The sequence below is a fragment of the Sinocyclocheilus rhinocerous genome, unplaced genomic scaffold, assembly GCF_001515625.1.
Source record: "Sinocyclocheilus rhinocerous isolate Xijiao unplaced genomic scaffold, SAMN03320098_v1.1 scaffold115, whole genome shotgun sequence".
Lineage (NCBI taxonomy): Eukaryota > Metazoa > Chordata > Actinopteri > Cypriniformes > Cyprinidae > Sinocyclocheilus > Sinocyclocheilus rhinocerous.
In genome coordinates this window covers 846,198-870,964 of record NW_015650001.1, presented here as the reverse complement: position 1 = coordinate 870,964, position 24,767 = coordinate 846,198, and the positions used below count along the sequence as shown (strand labels likewise).

General features: G+C 35.3%; 2 protein-coding genes across 2 annotated transcripts in view; one reads left to right on the top strand and one right to left on the bottom strand.

The window, feature by feature from the left end:
* The window catches only part of LOC107711217 (phospholipid phosphatase 3-like), a 37,160-nt gene extending 26,453 nt beyond the window's left edge, over positions 1-10,707 (bottom strand). The window contains exon 1 of the mRNA XM_016516156.1: positions 10,074-10,707. Within this exon, the coding sequence (XP_016371642.1) occupies positions 10,074-10,263 (190 nt within the window). The 5' untranslated portion in view covers positions 10,264-10,707. The remainder of the gene's footprint in view (positions 1-10,073) is intronic.
* Positions 10,708-16,725: 6,018 nt separating this feature from the next.
* Positions 16,726-21,892, top strand: tnfsf18 (TNF superfamily member 18). The gene is made up of 3 exons (XM_016516091.1): positions 16,726-16,917; positions 20,368-20,431; positions 20,798-21,892. Exons 1-3 carry the CDS (start codon positions 16,726-16,728, stop codon positions 21,145-21,147), a joined length of 606 nt encoding a protein of 201 aa, XP_016371577.1. The 3' UTR covers positions 21,148-21,892.
* The last annotated feature ends 2,875 nt before the right edge of the window (positions 21,893-24,767 follow it).

The window sequence follows — 24,767 nt, the reverse complement described above, 5'->3', positions numbered from 1 at the left end:
AGAAAATTATTTGTGTGCACTTCAAAACACATCAGTGTATCCTCACTTTGCATGCATGTACATGGCCCTAAATGAGAAAAAGTCACAAAATATCAAGAATAAAATCACAGATTAACTGGTATCTGGTATTTCCAACAGCTCGAAAATCAAAATGGGTCAAATTGACCCGGAACATAATACAAGGGGATCTCGTCTGATTGATTCAAAGAGGTAGAGAAGAGCAGGGGGAGTCATTAGTTCATACATTCCTCTGATACGGTTGAGACCACAGTAAAAGATAGGCAACAAAAACAGACAGGAACAGACAGGGCTGCATATTTTCAGAGCATCATTTTCAGTAATAGAGCTGTGGTAATTGTGCTACTAACTGCCACTCATTTGCTCCTCTCGTGCAAAAAACCAGTGTAATCCTCTAATTTGTTGTGTCTCTCGGCAGGATTCACTCTGGTTTCCTTTCACTCATGAGGGAGACGAGCTGGTATCATAGATCTCAGCCAGTACTGTCCTTTAACCTCTGACCTTTCACCAAATCCATAACAACAGTATTAATCCACCAGCAAACTCACACAAACTCTCAGTCTCTGACGGCCCTGGGCGGTTTCCTCATTTAGAGCTGTAACCCTGTGTACAGCTGAGAGTTGGCAGGCTCCAGCAGGCTGCAGTGGATCAGCGTTGAGTAGCTTAGAGCGAGTCTGATGCTAGACTAATGCACTTTAGCCAGAGGGGAGAACACAGACAGAGATAATGGCAGGGTGGTCTCTATGGTCATTTATTGAACAAATGAGGGCCGATAGTACAACTACACTCCCTCTGACAGGATGATTATTATTTGCTAATAAAACAGGTGTAAAGCAGGTGTAAAATTGTGTGTGTGTGTGTGTGTGTGTGGTTGGTTGGTTGGTTGGTTGGTTTACATATTTCATTATTTCTTATTAAATTACTTAAATGAAATAATGAAATAAAAGCTCAATATCATTCAATAAAATCTTAACATATATAAACTTATTATAATAAGTTTATAATAAGTAATATATAAAATTATATATAATATAATAATAAATTATTATATATAATATAATATAGTATATTATATATAATAATTTATTATACATGAACATAAAACATACAAAGCCTAATATAAATAAAAGGTAATTGAATAAATCTAAAGCTATTTTACAGATAATTATATAATGAAAATTCTAAAAAAAACATTCAGATACATTAAGAATTATGTATTTAAAAATGTATTTTATTATAAAATGTAATATATGAAATGTAATCGACTTATATACTGAGGATTTAGATTATGTTTATTATATAGAGAGAGAGAGGGATAGATAGATAGATAGATAGATAGATTTATAAAATATAAAAAAATATTTATAAAATTGTTATTAGAATCTTCATTAAATAATTTATACTTTATAAATGTATATGTACAGTATATTTGATACTATACTACTCATACTGTCACACTGACATTATGATTGGGCTATTAATGTGAAGAGGACAGAGATCCATTTGCTGTGTGCATTTATCAACATGAATGAGCATGTGGAAACGGCAGACACCATGTGCTCATGAGCAGGCCTGAATGTGCTGCCGCCCACATAACTGACATGCTGCAGCGTGCTGCAATCTCACTGTCTCACTTGACAGCTTTCTCTGCCAACTCAATGGAAACACAAGACGTTTTATACAAACAGACACTTTATACACACACACACGCACCTACAGGCCTCACACTGCCACACACTCCACTGGCTTTTTGTAAGAGCGCCTTCGATTAGACGCTGCATTTTTGTGGCGGAGAAGAAAGGTGAAGGAGAGAGAAGTGATAAACAGGAAAAGGGGCTTCATTCAGGTGCAGCATCACTCCTATAAATGCCTTACTCATTCAATGAGATGTTAACACACACACACTGGCACTGCCATGTCTGTGTCTTTTGCTTTGATGTCTCAATCATTTCCTTTAGGTCAGAGCTGCGGGCGTCTTACCTGTACAAATCTGGTGAGGCACTCAGGGTTCAAATGAACACTGAATCACTGAAGCAGACCTGAAACCAAATAATTCACAAAAACACTATCACCACTGACAGTGCCATTGTTCACTGATGTTATCAGCTCACAATTTGAAACCTTAAATATTTATAAAATTGTTATTAGAATCTTCATTAAATAATTTATACTTTATAAATGTATATGTACAGTATATTTGATACTATACTACTCATACTGTCACACTGACATTATGATTGGGCTATTAATGTGAAGAGGACAGAGATCCATTTGCTGTGTGCATTTATCAACATGAATGAGCATGTGGAAACGGCAGACACCATGTGCTCATGAGCAGGCCTGAATGTGCTGCCGCCCACATAACTGACATGCTGCAGCGTGCTGCAATCTCACTGTCTCACTTGACAGCTTTCTCTGCCAACTCAATGGAAACACAAGACGTTTTATACAAACAGACACTTTATACACACACACACGCACCTACAGGCCTCACACTGCCACACACTCCACTGGCTTTTTGTAAGAGCGCCTTCGATTAGACGCTGCATTTTTGTGGCGGAGAAGAAAGGTGAAGGAGAGAGAAGTGATAAACAGGAAAAGGGGCTTCATTCAGGTGCAGCATCACTCCTATAAATGCCTTACTCATTCAATGAGATGTTAACACACACACACACACACACTGGCACTGCCATGTCTGTGTCTTTTGCTTTGATGTCTCAATCATTTCCTTTAGATCAGAGCTGCGGGCGTCTTACCTGTACAAATCTGGTGAGGCACTCAGGGTTCAAATGAACACTGAATCACTGAAGCAGACCTGAAACCAAATAATTCACAAAAACACTATCACCACTGACAGTGCCATTGTTCACTGATGTTATCAGCTCACAATTTGAAACCTTTATATACCATTATAGGTTTAAAAAAAAAAAAAAAAAAAAAAAAAGCGTTGTGAGGTGTTTCAAAGAAATCCATATGCTATCAAGGTAGTATTGGTATATTGTATGGCATATTTTCATGGTACTATCACTTTTTCGGTAACACTCTACAATAAGGTTCCATTTGTTAACTATATATAATGCATTAACTAACATTAACTAACAATGACCGATACACTAGTCTGTTACAGTATTTATTTATCTTTTTTAACATTAGTGAATACAAATACAACTGTTTATTGTTAGTCCATGTTAGCTCAGGTCAATTTAATAACAGTAACAGGTACAAAATTTGATTTTAATAATGTATTAGTAAATGTTGGAATCAACATTAAATAAGATTATTAAATGGGTGATTCTATAATTGGAGATACATTTGGCATTGCAGAAAGTTAAGAAAAAAAACTTTTCACTAACAGATTTTTTTTTTAGTATCTTATTGAAAACATATTTAATTGTAATAATTCAGTGCTTGCCAAACACAATGTCCACTTGGAGCAAATATTTTTCATCTGAAAATGTATTCTATACAATATCCAGTTAAAAAAAGAAATGTTGTTGAAATATTATAAGGGTGCAAAAATAAATCAATAATGTTTATTAGATTTTAAACAACAATTTTATTGTTTTTTGTGAAAATAGTTCATAAACAGAGTTGACCCTTTAAGTAACAGAATTGATAGAATTGTCTGATGGGCTGTCAATTCTGTTACAGCATTGTTACTCTACCTTGGTAACAGAGTTTGACGGTAACAGAATTGGCCATTTTCTTTATTTTTTGCCAAAAACTCCACTTGTTAGCATAAATGCTAAGAGCACATTGTAGAATTAGGAAAATGACTCTTTAGGGCTTTTATTAATAAAATGAATGAAATATTACAAAAATAAAAGTACAATAAAATATTTTGATTACACAATGATACGTGATGGAAAAAAATGCACTGACTAATTCGGACAACAAGAAATCATGATTTTCAGCTATTTAAGACACTTTTTGCAAAAAATATTATATTGTTATGGACTGTAACATCTTGTAATTCATAACAATGAGTAACACAGTATTAAAATAATTAAAAATATAACCATTTGAAAATAGCAGCAAAAAAATAATGACTTCGGACACCAAATGTACTTTGCAATTATAGAATCTCTCATATGCTTTATAAGTATTTTTCTTTGTTAGTTTATGTTAACTAATGTCAACAAATGGAACCTTATTGTAAAGTGTTACCACGTTTTATAAGGGACTGCCATTACACTTGATTTTATTTGACAAAACGCTTTGTAAACCACATAGCAGCCACATTGAAACCACAGAAACATCTTAGCAACTTCCTAGCAACCAGACAGAACAATTTAGATTTACATACAGTATATTAATTTAAATTTCAGATCTATACATTCAGAATTTACTTTTTATACAGATTTATAAAAATCATAATTTATTGTATGTATTATATGTGAAAATATATGATATGTACTTATTTAGACTTACGTACTCTATATTCAGGATTTATATATTTACATCTATAAAAAGTATAAATATTAGGCTTTGTATAAGATAATTTAAAGATAATTTACTTTTATAGATTTATAAAAATATATTTTACATATATATATATATATATATGATTATTTTATTTATTTAAATTAAAGCTATTTATATGTAAATTTCCAATTTTATATATTCTTTATATATAAAGAATGCCAGTTTTCTGATACATTTTTTGTAAAAAGTGTATAGGGTGCTAGAGACCCGAGGTATGTAAATATGTAAGTATTTTTTCCTGCGCAACTATATTTACATATCTGATGATGCTGCCAGTGATCAAAATATTGAATATGAAGTCATTGAAAACGATAGTTTTGAGAATATGGTTGAGACTGTGAATATGAGCCAGATGCTGAATGTACTGTGGAAGTAAGCTCTGACGATGACATCGATGGTAAAATCATCTGCTCAAATTGAACCCTTTTAAGTTTCAAAAGGTAACGAAATATGCCTTATTTTATTCTTCTGTAATTGTTCTTAAAATATCAAGAGAGTTTTTTTTGCTATTGCAGCAGCTCAAAAAAAAAATATATATATATATATATTCTTACAATACACTTTAAAAACCACCTAGCAGCTATAGAAATCTATCCGTCCATCTTTTTGTCTGTAAAGCATATGACCTTCAAACTTCACAACCTTTTAAACTTTGTTGTTTACTTTCAGATGAGGCAAAATGCAATATTTATCTTGCCAAACTTTCCTTTCTAGTTTCAAAGCGAGATCTGGCACAGTACAGCTGCAGCCATTTACGACCATATAAGTTGGTCCAACATATAAAACTTTTTTTTTTTCCAATTTCACTGCTATATGAGGATTGTGAAATCGTGGGAGAGGGTGATAGGGAATCAGTAGTGCTTGTTTCAGCAGGCTCTCTCACAACACACACTCAGGTATGCCTGTGACCTTTATTTCACACTTTCACCTTTGACCTGCTCAAACCACAGGTACTCAAGCATATCTCCAAGGCAAGCATTTCTCCAGAACCTCCTTATGTATCGCAGTCTGGCCGAGTGGAATGTACTGACAAAAGAGTTGCAGAGAAGCAGAGCCAAGTGAGTGATCGATCGCCTCAGCGTGACTGAGCGCGTCTGTAAACAATCTGCAGTGTTGTTTTCCGCTGCTGATGTAGCCAGCGCTCACTTTCACATGCACAGCAAGAGTTTCTCCGACAGATCCGCCATCAAAGCTGCTCTTATTCCAGCTTTGTTGGCTTATTAAAAGTGGATCAGAATGCCATGGCATGAATACCCTATTCACTGCTGAAAAACAACACACTGAAATCAGTTACAATCCTTCAGCCTGCCATAGTCTCAAGCTTCAACCGCAGTAAGCCAGGAGCAATACGATAAACACCACCAATGTTTAGTAAACGTTCAAATATGCTGGTAATAAAATGCAGAATAAATTATGCTAATAAATACTATTCGTTAAATGTAGGTTGTTTACTGTTGCCAAACAACTTGCAGCATTAGTATACAGCAGAATTCAACTGTTGTGCAGTCACAGGTGTGTTTCTATTGGCTGTTTTACAGCACCTTTGAACATAGTTCATCCAATCAGATTTTACTCAGTACAATACATTTTATATTATAAAACTGGAAATGGTCAATGAACTCACAAACTATGACTGTACATTCTATATTAACGAGCCAAGTTTCTAACTAAATAATATAAATCATTATCAATTCTGAAATATGTTCATGGTTGCCAAGAAACATATAAACATGATGTATGCAGAATTCAACTTGTGTGCAGTCAAAGGTCGTAGTCATAGATTTTAGAAACATATCTATCCATTTTATTAGTCAAACCAAACAGAGAATTTAACTACTCAATCCAACATATCCTTGTGAAAAAGAAGCTCACTTAATTGTATTGAATGTTAATTTGAAGTTTATGTCAAATCTTAAAAGCATAATGTAATTGTAGATAAGATAATATTAATGAAATAAAGTCCACTTTCTTGACTATGCTTCTTAACACACTTAAGTACACTTTTAAAAAGTACACTTTGGTAAAATTTCTAATGAATAGTCTTAAAATAAATTATTAAATTAATCAAATAATATGTAATTAATATTTTCTGAACGCACAAAACTGAACCTTCATCATTATAAATAATGAATAATATATTTAAATAAATATAGATAGATAGAAATGACACTAAAGTACATTTTAGTTTACCATAAGTGCTTGTCAGTACATCCAGCATTTGAATTTAAAGGGATAGTTCCCCCAAAAATGAAAATTCCCCTCATGTCGTTCCAAACCCGTAAAACCTTTGTTCATCTTCGGAACACAAATTAAGATATTTTTGATGAAATCCCAGAGCTTTCTGACTCTGCATAGACAGCAATGCAACTACCACATGCAAGGCCCATAAAAAGGAAGTAAGGACATCATTAAAATAGTCCATGTATCATCAGTGGTTTGACCATAATGTTATGAAGCTATGAAGAATACTTTTTGTGTGCAAAGAAAACAAAAATAATAACTTTATTCAACAATTTCTTATCTTCCGTGTCAGTCTTCCATGCACGTTCACAAGAGTACCATGAAGTGTCATAGGTGTGCTTACTACCTTTTTGAGCTTTAAACGTGATAGTTGCGTTGCTGTCTATGGAGGGTCAGAAAGCTCTCGGATTTCACCAAAAATATCTTAATTTATATTCTGATGATGAATAAAGGTTTTACGTGTTTGGAACGACATGAGTAATTCATAACAGAGTTTTTGGGTGAACTATCAAGACAATAGAAGTAATTATGAAATTACATATAAATATGTACTTCAGTCCTACTTAAGTGGTTCAAAAAGCACTTTCTAAATATAAATTAAACTGTAATACATTTTCATTAAATTGCAATGCAACTGACCCTTCGCAGAGAGTTTGATTGACAGGCGATCTGACCAATCATAACACAGAATCCACCATTATTTTCCGACAAGCAAATCAGACAGGAGAGTAGATTAACTTTGGTGGACTTAAACTTGAAAAATGGTGTGTACTGACGTCTTTCTGCGTTCATTCATGTTTATTTTGTGCTTTAAGTAAAGAAAAAAGACGTTCGGTTCACGTGCCGCTTGAACTGAGGCGCAAAAGCGATCTGTCTCACGACACATTAAAGAGCCACAAAACAGTATTAATTAATTGAATTTCTTACAACATGACAAAATTTTAAAGCTGAGACTTTGTTTCATAGCAGAAGTATCCTGCTCTGTCTTGTCTGTTGGCGTGTTGTCCGTTTCCTCTTTGCTCCACGATATATTTTTCCCTGCGTGAGAACATGATGTGTGGCGTGAGCACGACATGGCTTGTCGGACATAGCAACAGTAACTAAAGGGGGTGGGGGAAGGGGGGGGTCTTTGTGAAGGGTCAATGAAGTGTCTGAAAACATTACATTCAGTTCAAACTCATATAAAATGCTCAAGTGTACTTCTATTCACAAGGGTACTAAAATGCGGCATTTCAACACTTCAGATGAATACAGCACAAATGAGCTGCATCATGCGGCTCTGAATGTTTTTTACAGTTGACACACAATTGTTAGGAGGAAGTCACACAAGCTCCATGTAGATTAAAAGAGGGAAATGTGTATGCAATGTTAACCAAAGTAAGCAATCGCAAATGCCCCCATCCTTTATCACGTCATGCCTCATCCCACAGCACAGTTCCTCTCTGCTTACACTTGACTTTCTCCAGTCTGTCATCAGAAGGTTATAAGTACTAACAAAACTGCTGAGTGCATGACTGTAACGTCATAAGGCAGAAAGTGACAGTCATCCGAAATCAAAGGAGGCCCTTTCCTCTATAAACCTCAAGCAGGAACCAGACATGTTTCTAAAAACAGATTCTGCAGGATGAGGACTTTTACCTGGAGGCCTAAAGCAGGTCTCATGTGAGTGATCCACACAGTGAAGCCGGTGAACTGTAACCTGTCTGTCTGCCTGGACAGGTTCTACTGTATTTGGCACACCAAAAGCAATGACAAAAAAAAAAAACATAATTGAAGTGTTTATCCCCTCATCCATGTTGTGAATGTTGTTGTGACACATTAAACCGATAGGGTGTGCACTAATTTTACTAGCAGCATTGCAGAAAGCAGTAACTGCGTCAACAAACTAACAGGACAACATTTTGCTAGGATTTGTAGGGATGAAAAGTCTTTGGGAAGTGGCAGGGAAACTTTACACTTCATAATAACGTTCATTAATAAGTCATAAACAAACTTATATAATGTGAAATTGATTAGTAGTTCATGCACTGCAAAAAATTATTTCTTAGTATTTTTGTCTTGGTTTTTTAGTATAGCCTAAATATCTAAACATTTATGAATCAAGATGCATTTACTTGAGAAGTAAAATGACTTAAAATATTGTCTGCCAATGGGGTAAGAAAACAAACATAAAAAAGGCAAAACAAGATTATTTTTCTTGTCCCATTGGCAGATTGTTTGTTTGTTTTAAGCAAAAACCCTCAAAATTGTACTATTTTTAATAATATTTATATTATTTTTGTCTATTATTTTGTCTTTATATTTTAAGTCATTTAGCTTCTCAAGTAAATGCATCTTGATTTAAGAATGTTTAGATAATATTTGTAATGGAAAACAAGGCAAAAATACTTAGTTTAAACATTTTTCAGTGTGTAGTCTGTGCAAATATTTATATGAAAATATCAGAATGAAAAAAAGTTTAGATCTACATTAACCGGGTTAATTTAAAAATATTAAAAGACCAAAATATTATTTTATTTGGTATAATCATCTTGACTACAAACATAAATAAATATGTGTTGGATCAGGTAGGAGCAGGAACAATTGTGCAGTTTCACTCTTTTTACAGTGAAACTAATACTGTTTTAATGAAAGCTACAATAAAGTATAGCCCAAACAAAGTAAACAACACATGCAGTTCAAGGCATCTGAAAAGGCAGTTTCACTTTTCTCTGGAGAACTGCTTGTTTCCATGGATACGGCTGAATTTCCCAGGACAAACTTTCCTGCCAACTCTAAACTCAAGACACACACACCACGTGCACAGAGGTTATGAACTGATTATTTTCCTCTCCTAAGCTCTGATTTGACATTTGAGAGGATTATTTGGATGGAGCAACTTTTGAAATGTTGATCCCATGTCAAGTTTTGGCACAGCAGTAAAACATCAATATCCTTTGTGGAGAACTGTCAACAAGTTTTTTTTGTTATGAGGAAAACAGATGAAGTTGATGTTCCACAACCTGCAAATAAATCTGTTGTAGTGTTTTAAACTTTCTTTGCATAGGAGGGGACGGGGTGGAAAAAACACTTCAGCTTGGCAGCATTTTCAATAACCTTCATTATTACATTATATAATTCTAAATAAATGATCACGAACGATCTAATAGAAATGTCATGAAACTATGTTTTGACTTGCAAAGCATCATATAATGGTTGTTAATACTTATTCAACCCAGTACAAGTTTTGCTGACATTTCATAATATCTTGCAAATAAAATAATAACATAGCATTATGTCATTAACATCATAAGTTACTACAACGTGTCACCCAACTTTCTTTCTCTTACCCACGAGCAGACAGAGGATGTCCAGCCCGACCAGCATCTTTCTGCTGGAGCACTGAACCGTATCCACAGGTTCCGCGGGACTCGGGATGTGTTTCGTGCCGTTCTCTCTCGCCGTGTCTCCGGATCCGCCGTGATCCGCCAGCCGCTGCTGGAGCTCCGCGTGACTGTTTACCGAATTCAGCTTCTGCATGATGTCCGTTCAATTCAATATTATTACCGGAGATTGTGTCCTTTAGAGTGCCAATAAAGCCAATTTGACAGGTTAGGAACAAATCTGAGTTTAAGTTTTTAATCTTCTGAAAGTTTTACGTTAAAGTCCAGTAAGTGTCACAACACGTACAAGCGCACGTGTTGATGATAAATACAGAAATATACACAAGTCTTAACTAATAAAACGAACGGACTTGTACGGGGATCCTGGTCCGCTCTCTCTTACATGAAAACTCCTTTCCCCAGCACTTATGAAAAAGTTTCAGCTGCAGTTTGGCCATCATCTTCTGGACATGATGGAGAAAAACACATTCCTGAAAACATATGTCAGTCAAAAGTTTGTCATCCTCTATGACTTCTACTCTCCATGTCAAACTTCTTTCTTTCTACAACTGAGAGAAAACTTGAAGCGGATCGTGTTTTGATTTGTGGGTATTAGTGTTATTCCTCCGCCCTCTTTGGCGCTGTCTCAAAAATCTAGTGAGCTGCCTACCCAGACAGCATTTTGACGTTTAAACTTGCACGCTGCCTACTTAGGGAAATATTTTCGGGTGCGCAATTTGGTGAGGTTGATCTTGCAACCAAAATTGTCTTATGACACAATATTGAACAATTAGACATTATAACTTAAATAGTTTAAAACAAGTACAGTTTTTTGTCATAAAAGTATGATAAACTCATTTTGTCAATGTTATCGAGCAATCTGTTGTTCAGCTTGGATCCTCAGTTGACCGCCATATTGTTTGTTGATTCGTTGATTCCTTTTTTTTTTTTTTTTGTACAAACCTGACTGCGCATTCGAAATGAGCAGTCGCATGAACGAAATTTCGCAGGCAAATGTGATGACGCGTTTCAACGGTCATCAGCATAAATCCTGCAAAGTTTATTATTTTTAAAAATGTACATTTGTAAAACTATACTTCCTATAGGCCTACCTTTGCATCAAATTACAACTATACAACTACACTGCAGTGTTTCAGCGGCTGAGGGAGTGCGGGAAATTTGACAATGTTTTCTCTTCTGACTGCGGTTACCAATCTTTCTATGTTTTATTTATTTATTTTTCCTCTTTTTGGAAGTCATGAAAACACTATCAAGGAGTTTTTCTTTTGCTATCTGAGCAAATGGGAACACAAAAAATATATTTGATGTAGACTCCCATTCACCGCTCTAGAAGTTTACCCAACTACGGCTAATAAAGTTCCAAATGTAGGTTCTTGAGGAGCCTAATCATTGAGTCCTCTCAATCATTATTTTGAACCTATATAAGCAGCACTTATTGAGCGACAATTCTTCCAGCATCCCTCCACCTCCCCATCTCCCCCTCTATTTCTGTTATTCTCCTACTATGTACTAGTACCACAATGGGGGGTTGAACTCAGAGCTCAAATCGAGCCTCGGGTTCGAGCCTCTGTTGAGGACAGCAAGCCAAGTTTATTTTTTACCATTAACAATCAGGACTGGATGGGCAGGCAAACTCGTGAAATGCTGTCTAACTAGGCAGTCCCCTAGGAATTGATTCACAGTCTTTCTCCTTCTTCCTCTCTTCTTGCCTCCTTTCTTATGAAACCAGCAATTGTTGCCTCTCCCTGTCTTTCAGCTCCAACCAATCTAAAATACTAATCAGCTGATATTTTTTTTCTTTTTCATTAAATGGAGGCCATGAAGAAAACCTGTCAGACCTTGTCCTTCACACTCCTTTCACGGTGCTTACACCATCGATTACAATAATATAGGCTAATATTTAATGTAAAAAAAAAAAAAGTCATATCACACAAATAGAGTAGAGTTTTGGGCCTTTCTGCAGGGGCTTCTTGAAGACATTTGTTTGAGGTTTTCAATTATTTGCAGGTCTGGTGAACTTTGGAGAATTGGGAAATATTGCCATCTGCTGAGTGTTTTAACAATGACATTTCCCATCCGATCCAACACAGTCTGTGCAACTCTCAAGCCCCATTCACACCAACAGTGAATAAATGCTGGAGTTACAGACGACTGTCTGTGATGTCCACAGCCATCTTGAGGTCTTTTCTCAATTGGGCGAATTACTCACTGACTAAGGGAATGTAATTTCTTTTGTTTTACGGTTGTACGATGAGCTGGTTTTTAAGTCTTTAATATTACTATTGCTTATAATCTTAATTGTTTAGTGATTTATCCATGAACTGTGGGCTATTGAATAGCAGAAAATGTAATTCTAATAGATGTCCTGCTAATTATAATAAAGAACAGGAATAAAACGAAGAGCTAAAATAAAATAATTATAATTTTTTTTGTAGAATGATATCTTTAGACATTATAATTATATAATTATATAAGACATTATATAATACATTATTTTTATATAAGACATTATAATTATATATAATATTATAATTATGTATAATATATAATATGTAAAATATATAATTAATTATATAAGACATTATGATATTTGAAATTAGTTAGTTAGGCTACTTTAAAAATGTAGAGTACTGTTTTTAACTATACTTGGCATGGGTTCAATTAGAACAAAAGTATTCATTGTCTTTATGAACTAACTGTAGAAAATATGAAATACTTATTATTGACCATAATTTGTTTAGTAGACAAATTAAATAAAAATCACACGAATAAATTGCATGCTTTTACTTTAGTTTTTGTGTGGTAATGTAAAAAACAAAAAGTGTTCCAACTGTACACGGTTTACTATCACCAACTGTGCTTAGACGGTGTCTTTGCTTAATATGTAAACAAAACTGAAAGAAATGCTGTTTTCTCTCACAAAATAAACAACTTTGTGGTGTGGATCAACTGACGTTTTTATGGAGCTCATCTAGAGAGTCACTTTCATTCCAGTAATGTCTGTTTCACTGAATCCTCATAGCACATACAGAGCATCACATAATGTGTAGAGTTTTTAAGACCTGTAGGTGGAGACAAACAACCATTTGTTTCAGAATCAAAACGAGATATTACTAAGCATGCTTGCACACACAATAAGTTTGTCTAGGTGTCAGAACTGGTCTAATTCAGTGTGGCAAATGTGGTGGCTACCTTTCCAGTAGACAGAAGAAATAATAAGTTAAAATAAAAGATTAAATAAATGATATATATTAAATACAATTTAGGCAAGTAACGTACACATTCACGTTCAATCCCTGCAACCTCCCCCCTCCCAAACTGAACGTGATTTTGCCATCGCTAACTAATTTTGGTATCCAATATGATAACTGGAAACCATTCACCGAATGAATGAGAATGCAACACGATTAGGTTATGCCTTATTAGCATTGTTATGTCTGTTTAATAATCTGAATTTATTACTTTTGGAAGGACATGAATTCTGATTACTAAGTCAACACACATTTTGGTTAGATTTGGTTAGACACATTTTCTTAGAGTTTTATGAACTGAGAGTTTTCCACATTTTTTCCATTATTGTAGTTTCAAGTCTTTTAGAAAATGCACATAAAACATAGTCTCTCTACATAGTCTCAGACTATTCCTGTCCAAGTGGACTGTTGTTGGCCATTATCCTGTAGGCTTTATCCAAAATATGAACAAGATTGTATGATGTCAATCAATCAACAACAACAACAAAAAGTCTGGTTACAATGGACCACTTCTGTATTCACCGATGTATGTGTGTGTGTGTGTGTGTGTGTGTGTGTGTGTGTGTGCTTGTGTGAAAGTGGAAATTATATGTAAAATTATGTTTTGACAAAGGGATGTTTATCTGATACTTGTTAAAAGATTCAGTCCCAGAGTCCAATGAAGTGAATAAATGGTTGTGTCTCTTTATTGTCAGCCGTATTAAAATTACAGCAACAAATCCATCCTGAGCTGGATTAATGTCACACTTTGACATTGTACAGAGTCTCACCTTCAAAATCCCCATGGGCTTTATTTCATACAATACTCACATTTTTAGTTGTTCCACTGAAAGCCTTTCAAAGTAGTGACATACCTGTACTCTCTTAAAAATTAAGGTTCTTTATTGGCATCTTTGGTTCCATGAAGAATCTTTAACATCCATGGAACTTTTCCATTCCATAAAAGTTTCTTTAGAACGGAAGAAGGTTCTTAAGATTATTAAAATGTTCAAGAAAAAAAACGATTCACTCAAGGGTTCTTTCTGGACCTTCATAAGCTTATAAATTATGAAGTTATGTAGTTATGCTGTCAACACGGTCTGATGGTAAAGGATGGAAACTGAGTAGGAGAGAGAAACGTCAGTCATAGACAAACGACCATGTTCACCATATATAACTTTCCCATCACGTCCCCACACATCTCAGGTGTTTTTTTTTTTTTGTAAGCTCTGAACTTCCTCTGGTGAGGCAAAGGATCCACCCACAAGACTGACCAGTCACCAACCTCACTGGCCCCAGATAGATTACCTAATCTTTGAAATGTGCCTCTGTGTCTTTTTCGGTTCCTCTCAATTAAACACATCTGAACAGCAAGGTTCCTCTTTTGATTTTCTTCTTCATTGATTTATTATCTCACCCAAGGCCTTAAAAGTTGGGAAAATCTATTGTGGCTTTGGAAAGTGTTGGTATTTCATCATTTCTCACTTTGTGGTTTATTGGTTTATTATTTTTTCTGCAGGTGTCATGAAACACTTTATCTGGCTGATGACAAATAGCAAGAGTCATTCGTACAGGGCATGTGTGGCATTAAACTTTCACAGGTAGACCACAGACTGGAGCTTATGGTATGTACAGGACATGACATGTACAACACACACACACACACTTCATTTTCTGATACTTATTTGTATATTTATGTTACTTCAAACGTTTTGGTTGTTTGCTTGATTACTCATGATTACATGACATAAATGAATTAATTCTGAAGAGGAGAAGCTGACGCGGGGTCAGGAGAGATTCTTTGTTACTAATCATTTTCCATTATTTTTCATAATTAGGCTTTCTGCATGATTCTGGGTCACATAAGGGAAACCACAACTGGGTCGTATCTACAGATGTGAAATCACATACAGGTTACATGCGCGTTTTTTGCACATATTTTTAATAAAACGGTCATAAGTGTCAAAAGTGCAAATATAGATAGCTTTGTCTAATATGTAACCATATTAGAGTGGATGTCACAAAACCTGTCAAGAATATAACTAGCTCATTTTACACCTCAAAATAACAAGAAATGGGACAAATCATTGTATTTTTTTAAGTATGTTTTTCTCTCTCAATGTAATGCAAAAAAATCTCATTACACTATTTCTCAATAATTAGAAAAAAATCATCATTGTAAAAATATGTGTAACAAAAGATTTCCATTAAATACTGTTCTTTTGAACTTATCAAAGAATGCTCAAAAAATGTATCATGGCATCTTGAAAAAATATTAAGCCACACAACCGTTTACCACTGATAAAAATAATACATGTTTCGTGAGCAGCATATTAGAATGATTTCCGAAGGATCATGTGACACTGAAGACTGGAGTAATGATGCTGAAAATTCAGCTTTGCGTCACAGGAATAAATTACATTTGAATACATATTCAAACAGAAACTAGTTGTTATAAATTGCAATAATATTTCACAATAATACTGTTCTTACTGTATGTTTGGTCAAATAAATGCATAGGAGTGAACATAGGAGGCTTCTTTCAAGAACATCAAAAAATCTTACTGACCCCCAACGGTATTGTGCATATCATTTCTCTTTATCTCTTCATTATTTATTTATTGTTATTTCAATTTTAAGGTGAAATATAACTTGGACATGTTTTTATGTTTCATCCAGTCACATTTTCTACAATGTCTTATTCATTTATCTAAGTTATCTGTTTATTCTGTTGTTACCACATGTCAGAACATGTTGAATCAGAATAACTAAACATAAAAAAATGTACATGGCACATAGAGCTTAGTACTGGTCTAATGCAGTGTGGTAAATGTGGTGGCTACCTTCCTTATGTTCTGAACATGTCAGAACAAGCTCACTTTGGCCACTAAATAAGTTAATAAGCAAGAAAAAACGAAACCTACACCTGTACACGACAGCACAGTATATGCCTTAGTTCAGGTCTCATGTAGTGCGTCACATGTGGTCTACAGAATGTGATGGTTTTGTAGCGTAAAAACTCCCAGCAGTCTATTAAAGGGACTGTGACACCTGCTTCCCTCCGGTTGACAGTGAGTAGGAGGGCTGATACTGCCCAGATGAGAGGTGTTTCATATTGCACTTCACCCATGCTTTAGGGGAAAGTACACTACAAGCACTCCACTTGGACATCTGCTGAGAAACTCTAAACAGGAACACAGACATCATACAGGAAGCTTGACACATTCTGAGGTTTGTCTACGGGGCCAACCAGAAGACGAGAGGTGGAGGCCACGCTCATTCTACATTATTAGTCGTGAACTCAACAGTGTTTTCGTCTCAGTTTGCTCACTCGTCTGTCACGCTTGCCCTGCACTGAGGCTGTCATCATGTCTCTATCCGCCGAGTACTGCAGTGATAAAACGGGTGACAGGGGTGGAGGAGGTGGAGTTGCTTTGGCCCATCAGAGGAGACTGATCCGGGGATTGCTTGTTTGGGCCACCCTGCTCACTCTAGGCTTGGCCACATCAATAACTCTCCACTTCATCCACAGAGAATTGCCAGCTACTAGTAAACAGCAGGTATGGTTGAGATCTGTAATCTACACTCTTAAAAATAAAGCTTCTTTACTGGCATTGATAATTCCATGAGGAAACTTTACCATCCATGGAACATTTCCATTGGTTCTTTATAACGAAAATAAAAGGTTGTTTAGAATGTTAATATTCTTCACACTAAGAAAAAATGGTTCACTGAAAGGTTCTTTGAGGAACCGCTGTGAAAACCCACTTTTGGAATCTTTATTGAACCATTAGTGTAGATTGCAGCTGTGTTTACTTCATGTATGCGTATGTTTAAACCTTCCATTAAAATGAAGAGACATTCAGGCAAGTTTGTTCAAACTGGTATTGTATTGTATGAACTGGTTGCATTGTTTCGGGTTCTGTTGTGTATTGCGTATCTGTATACTGGTGGGACACAGTCAGACCACAGCGGCTGCTGACTCAAGACCGCAGATGAGGGGAACGCAGATATGTGTTATCACAACGCGCTTATATTTACAGACAGGGCAGACTGAAATATAGAAGCTCAGATAAACGTATCATTAAAAATATCATTTATTTACAGATGCTATTTTGCACCCCACTGAAAATTGTGACATATACTATTTGAATTTGAGTAACTACAATCTTAAAAACAAACATTCTAAAAAGGGAGTTTAGCAGGTTTAGGGTTCCTCAAAGAACCTTTCAGTAAACAGTTCCTAAAAGGACCATTTTTTCTTAAGCGTAAAGAACATTTAAATAACCTAAAGAACCTGTTTCCACTATAAAGAACTTTGTGTGGAATGTAAAGTTTCCATAGATGTTAAAGGTTCTTCATGGAACAACGGATGCCAATAATAAAACGTTACTTTTTAAAAATATATAATAGTATATATAACATAATATCATAAAATATACTGTAATTACTTCAGTTTTGGTCATTTCTGGTGGATGCACTCTTAAAAATAAAAGTTTTTCATGGTGGTACAAAAACCCTTTGACATCCATGGAGCCTTTCCAGTTTCTTCATAGTCGGAAAGGATCTCCAGATTTTTAAAATGGTCTTCACACTAAGAGAGAAAAAAAACAAGAGTTATTTTAGGAACTGTTGACTAAGAGGTTCTTCTATGGCATCACTTGGAAGCTTTATTTTTGAGAGTGTGTATGAAGTTCTAGTGGATGTGCAGGTATCCTGACTGAGGACTGACATTTCAAAACTTAGTTAGTCATTTTTATCATTTATTTAAAAAGCATTATGATATTTCTATTCAAAAAAGATCTGTTTTCTTACAATAAGTAACCATGCAATGACCACACAATACAGTGAGTCATTTGTATACAGTAAGAAAACAGCTCATTTAGTGCCAATGTGGAAACTCAGTATCGATATTGTAGATATCACTATCAATCATCACCTCTCTTTCCAGCACAGTGGAGCGATCTGACTTTTTAGAAGATGCTTTTGTTTATCTGAACAGTGTAGAGTAATTAGCCACGATATCATGCCAGTTGGAAGGTTGAATTTTATGGTTACCACATGAACGTGTCAAAACATGTGCATGCGCAATTCAGAAAATAAGAAATGAAACTCTCTATTGATACAAATCAGCATCTGATGCAATTCCACTTTGCCATCATTTTTGAGTCACAGTTTTGTCACGTATATGTCATGAAACTACTCTACTATTCTAGTTGTGCTCAGTCAAAAAGCATACAGAAATTATATTTTGGGGTAACTTTCTGAAGATTAGGATGTGATAGTGTTCGAAAGGTTAACTGGTGGTTTCATTCAAAAGTAACACCTATAAGATATGAGAGCTTGATTCTGATGTTTGAAAACGAAATTGGTTTAGGTCTGAAACTATACTTTCTCTTGAAATGTTTTTTTCAACACACACACACACATGCGCGAAACAAGTCGATGTAGACATATTGGACTGGTGAAGACAAACCAGCAACCACAGAACAGCAAAAGAAGACTTAATGACATAATTCCACTGAGGGGAAATGCCACTCCACAACCCCTCCTCTTCCCTGATAATGTTTTTCATTCTGTTTGTCTGACATCAGAAGCACTGCATATTGCACAGTTTGTTGCATGTTTGGAAAAAAAAGAACTAAAGGGGAAATAAATTGGACTGGAATGAGCTGAACAACATACTTGTCAGTGCCCTAGTGACTCCCAGAGGAGGGGGGGGGGGATGATGGGGGTTGGTGTTAAAGAATTGTGTTATAATAACTCCTACAAATACAACTCATTATATACACTATAAACACTTTAAAGGAGACAGACATTTAGATGTCTGTGAAAGATGTTTTCTCTGTTTTGGAGGGATGATTATTTTTTAAATCATACCCTATTTATTGCATCAAAATTTGTTAATAGCCTACTTTACTATATTTAAGGGTGGATAATTTTATCAGTTGTTTATTGCAACAATACATAACTACAATAACTTTGTCTAGTGCTCTTATGAAAGTTTATAGCATGATTTGTGAAAATTTAACTATAGTGACATGGCAATGCATAGACTTCTTCATGCTAGTTTTTGCATATTTCATTTCATTCTGTAACCTACTTGTTCTACAGATCTGTGTGTACTAGTGTTAAATGCTACTGTTTTTGACAGCGTTGATAACGTTTATGACAGATAACATCATGGTAATTTTTGCGTTTCCCTTACCGAATGTCGTATCCTGTCAGCAAAAACCTGTCCAAGGGCGTTTTTGATTGCTTTCAGTTTAAGTGGCAGATATTGATACTACAAATAAATAAAAATAAACCAAAATTATTTCCAATCTTTTGCAAATAAGATGAGATAAATATATCGCTGACTCTAAACTGCAACTTCATATTTTATTAACTTTCTAAAGTGTTAAATTAAGTGGAAAAGACAAGTCAAAAACGCTTATAATAGCTGGATCTATCTATCTGGCAACACGGAGGCTGCGCCGCGCCCTCACTCACAAGTCTCTCAAGCCTCGTTCACTCCGTCAGCGTCTCGCAGCGATCATTTTCATACCAGGCCAGGGACGCTACACATTCTTGCAAACTGTCTAAACTGAATTATACATGTCATGCAGGCATTCATATGCGGAGTTTAACAGCAAATTAGTCATTCAAAGAACACATTTTATTTTTGAACATGAAAAATTTACTGAGGTCCGTACCTCGGTGGCCTCATAGCTGGTTACGGGCCTGCCTAGAAACCACCTAGCAAACTGTCTTGCAATTAAGCCACCTTAGTAACGTCTCTCTATAGTATAGTATCTATTTATCTATGAAATCTTAAATTCTGTATAAATGCTTAATGCTCAAGGTTTTTACAAACTTCTTGAAATTTCAGGCAACACAACAACATCAAAGTCCTTTCTTAGTTTTGCTTACTGTATTTGAACTACATTTGTACTAGGCTATATTTTACTGTAGACAATGTGAGAAAGATTAAAAGCCTTGATATTACCTAATTCTTTTTGCTCCAGCAGGATCAAGAAAACTTCGACCAACCTCAGCACAAAGAAATCCCTCTAATGGAGTTTTCACCAGACTGTAAGTCAGAATTTTTAACCTTTTAGACTTTTAAGAGTTCATCTTATGTTTAGCCACAGGAACTATTTGGATACTTAAGTCCAAGTAGTTTAAAATATATCAATATCTTGTCATTATACAGCAAAATATAAGAAATATACCCCAGTCTTCAGTGTCACATGATCCTTCAGAAATCATTCTAATATGCTGATTTGCTGCTCAAGCAACATTTCTTATTATTATCAATGTTGAAAACAGTTGTGCTGCTTCATATTTTGTAGAAACTGTGACGCATCTTTTTTCAGGATTCTTTGATGAATAGAACATTCAAAAGAACAGCATTTATTTACATTTTTTAGCCTGACTTTTCTGTCTACTTGTTCACAGGGAAAGACTCAGACATGGTGGAGAAACTCCAGTGGAAAACAGTGCGTGAGGTTTTTATCAAAGGACAGGAACAGCTGTTGGTGAACGAGTTTGGCCAATATTTCCTGTACCTGCAGGTTACCCTCGCCTCTCATGAGAAAGCAAACCATACAATCACTTTGGAATCAAAACAAAGACATGTGATTTTAAAAGGTCTTATCAATGGATCAAAACTCTCAACTGTCTTCATGGCTAAAGGCATTTCCCTCGCTAGCGGAGATACTCTAACTGTGACCTGCCAGCCGAGAGCCAAAATCCAGATCTCTCACACTGAAACCTACCTGGGTGTGATCAAGATTAAGTCAACCTGAATCTAGATCAAAGACTGAAATGGATTTGTGACAGTATTGAATGTGGACTCCCTCCGCATTGATCTGCTGGGTTTTGATGTACACACTGAAGGCAGTGTACGACATGTTAGCTTTTTTTATTTATTTCTTAAAGTGACATCTCCAAAACTCTCTGCCTTTATTGCACTAGCCTATATTTAAGCTTCTCCCCACTCAATGGATGAAGTGTCACTGAATGTCCATGTGTGGCCGAATTCTGATTGTTACCAATGTAAAATTGGCACCCTATTGATGCACTTTATATACATGTATGTATATATATTTGTGTGAAACTGGCCCTTTGCTGAAGCCCTGAACTGCTCCAAATGTTTCTTCAACTCACTCACTTTGGTATTGTGAATACCTTAGTCCACACTACAACACCTGAGTCAACAGAAAATTAAATGAGATTAAGTTAGTAACATTCATTTAGCAGGTCTCCTTACGGATGCTAAACATGTTTATAATTATAATCAACACACCATTTCTGCAGAATGAACATGTCGAGATTTATTTAAAGAGAAAGGGCAACAAACACTGCTTGTTTTCTCTTTTGGTATCTTGTGTCACTATTTGAAGCTCCTCAACAGCAATATATCTGGATAATTTCTGCAATTCCTTGAAACTAGCCAAACACACAAAACGACCACAGAAATAGAAAATAGCAAGAGCTGTTCTCAAATGGCAGATCTTTGCTAGTTGCAGCAAAGGTGGGGACTTAGGAAAGGGCCAAGTGCGCACAAAGGAAAGTATCAGAATACCTCCCTTCAACAAAGCAAAAAACTAAGGCTGAATTCAGAATGGCAGACTTGCATACTACAAGTATTACAGGTGATGGTTCAACCAAAAATGAAAATGCTGTCATCATTTACTCACCCTCAAGTTGTTCCAAACCTGAATGAGTTTGTATCTTGTTGAACATAAAAGATATTTTGAAGAATGTGGGTTGCTGGTCCCCATTGACTACCACAGTGTTTTATTCCATACTATGGAAGTCAATGGGGACCAAAAATTGTTTGGTTACCCACATTCCTTAAAAATATCTTCTTTTGTGTTCAACAGAAGAAATAAACTCATACAGGTTTCGAACAACCTCGATGACAGAATGTCCATATTTGGATGAACTAATATGGCAGAGAGTAGTATGCTACTATACACTCTTAAAAATAAAGGTGCTTCACAATGCCATAGAAGAACCATTTTTGTCTAAATGGTTCCATAAAAAACCTTTAACATCTGAAGAACCAAGGTTCTTTGTGGCGAAAGAAGGTTCTTCAGATTATAAAAAGTTAAGAAAGAGATGGTTCTTTAAAGAAGCTTTGACTGAATGGTTCTTTGTGGAGCCAAAAATGGTTCTTCTGTGGCATCGCTGTGAAGAACCTTTTAAGCACCTTTATTTGTGTGTATGCTATTTCCAAGTTTTCGCCAACAAGGATGTCATTGGTCAGGTGGTATATTAAGAGTGGCAAGCCACTGAAAGTGTATATACAATGTGTATGTGTGTGTTTTATTGTTTGTTTGTTTTTTTATTTCTTATTTTTGTCATATTTATCTGTATTTATGGCTGCTGATTATACAGCGGCAGCAAAATGTTTTTAGCGTACTTAAAAGTCTATGAAAGTCATTGGATTCAATTAGAGAACAAATATCAAACCAAGTGGCATTTCTTTAAACAAAAGACCTGTTCAAACAAAACATTTCACAAAAAATCGCTTTGCTAATTCTAAAACAATAGTATACTCTTTTAGGACAGGCATATAATTTATAATGAAGACTATGAGAATGAAGAAAAAAGTGCTACTTTATGACAGTCAAATGTAACTGGATCATGTTAATGTAATGAACAACACTTGTAGATACTCTGACACATTTGCGTGAAAAGCTGACTTCATACACCCACTAAAACTATCTTGACACCAGCTGGTTAAAAGTCAATTCACAAATTGCTCAGAAAAGTGAAAGTAATTCTGAGAAAATCTCTAGCTTCCTTTGTATGCAGATGCCACTGGTTTGAAAGGTTAATTCATGTAGAGGGTTAAAGACTGTAGAGGGTTAATGATCTGGTTATAACAGCAACACAATTTCAATTACAAAATTATTACACCATATGATGCCTATGAGGTCATTAGTTGGACATTGTGGACAATCGTGAATAATTAGAAATGTCATGAACATTATTAAAAGTATATATATATATATATATATTTTAAGATATATATCTTCTCCACAGACCTCTATCTGGAAACTAATGACATTGTAAAGACCCAAGTCACTTTTTGGACTCACTAAATATGGCTGAATTGATGTGTTGTTATATTATTGTCCTAAGATCTCCTTTCAAATAAAGTTACTCATTTTTTGCAGGTCTGACTGTATATTATAGATATATCTGACAAAAAAAGCTTATACAGTGTAAGGCAATTGTTGGAATAAACAACTACATACTTTCTGCCAATGTCTTATTTCTTTATTTTATTTCAGGTTTATTTGACAGGGACAATGCACATCAACAATACATAAATGCACAATGTGCCAGAATTAGCCAGAAGGCTATTTTGCATCTGCAGTCCCTGGACTGATGGTAAAATTGTCACCCTAAAAATATAAAGAATTAATCAATACATAATACTTACATACTCTAAAATACATATACCATTCACACTATTCTTAAAAACAAAACATCCGCCTTAAAATTATACTATACACAAAACCAATCAATACCAGCTCACTCATACACACAATCCAACTGTCAAAATACAAAATAACAAACAATATATCAATAATATCACAATATCAATATACAAACAAAGATAATGTAAGCATACAGACAAGTAACAGCAGCCCTAATCATTCAATCAGACCTAAACCAAACAACCTCATATACATAACATAAAAATCTCAAACTAGCAGAGCAAAAAGGACAATTTACAAAATTAATGTTGACAATGCTGACTCTCAATTAACCATTTCTTTAAATGAAACTTAAAGGAAGCATAAGTATTGAAATTTGTAATGTAAGTTGGGATGGAGTTCCACTCACGAGCAGCCCTAACTGAAAACACTGTTTGACTAAATGCACTTTTTCTTAAAGGGACTACGCCATTCTCCACTCTTATGCAAAGCAAAAACGTATGCATTTGTTTGCTTTGTTTTAATTGTGATGACTCATTTATACTGGTGGTAGACTGGCTGATATGCTTACAAGAACGAGACAGACAATGATAAGACTTTCCGTCGAGGTGGGAGTGAGGGGGCAGAAACACAATTTCACAGCAGTGACTCATTTCCATAAATCCATCAGCAAACATCTTTAGTTAGCTGTGGGTTTCAGCATTGACATTTGTTCAATGATCAAGTTTGTATCTCATTTAATCGTAACCTGGCACTAAACTGAACCATATTTGATTACCTCTGAGTCTTGTGTTATGGTCCTGGCATGCATCTCCTAGACCTCGAAACCATAGTGTCATCATTATGTGTTACTGTGACATCATGTTTTGATGACTCAATAGCGGGACCCTCTTTCTGAAAAGAAAGTGAAAGGGTGCGTCAACCATAACGTCACTCAGCACATCTCATCTGCTGCTTTCGAGGAGCCCCTT

Coding starts and splice junctions, on each gene's coding strand:
- tnfsf18 (XM_016516091.1), top strand. CDS start 16,726: ATGTCTCTATCCGCCGAGTACTGCAGTGATAAAACGGGTGACAGGGGT. Junction 16,918..20,367: donor CAGCTACTAGTAAACAGCAG/GTATGGTTGAGA, acceptor TTGCTCCAGCAG/GATCAAGAAAACTTCGACCA. Junction 20,432..20,797: donor AATGGAGTTTTCACCAGACT/GTAAGTCAGAAT, acceptor ACTTGTTCACAG/GGAAAGACTCAGACATGGTG.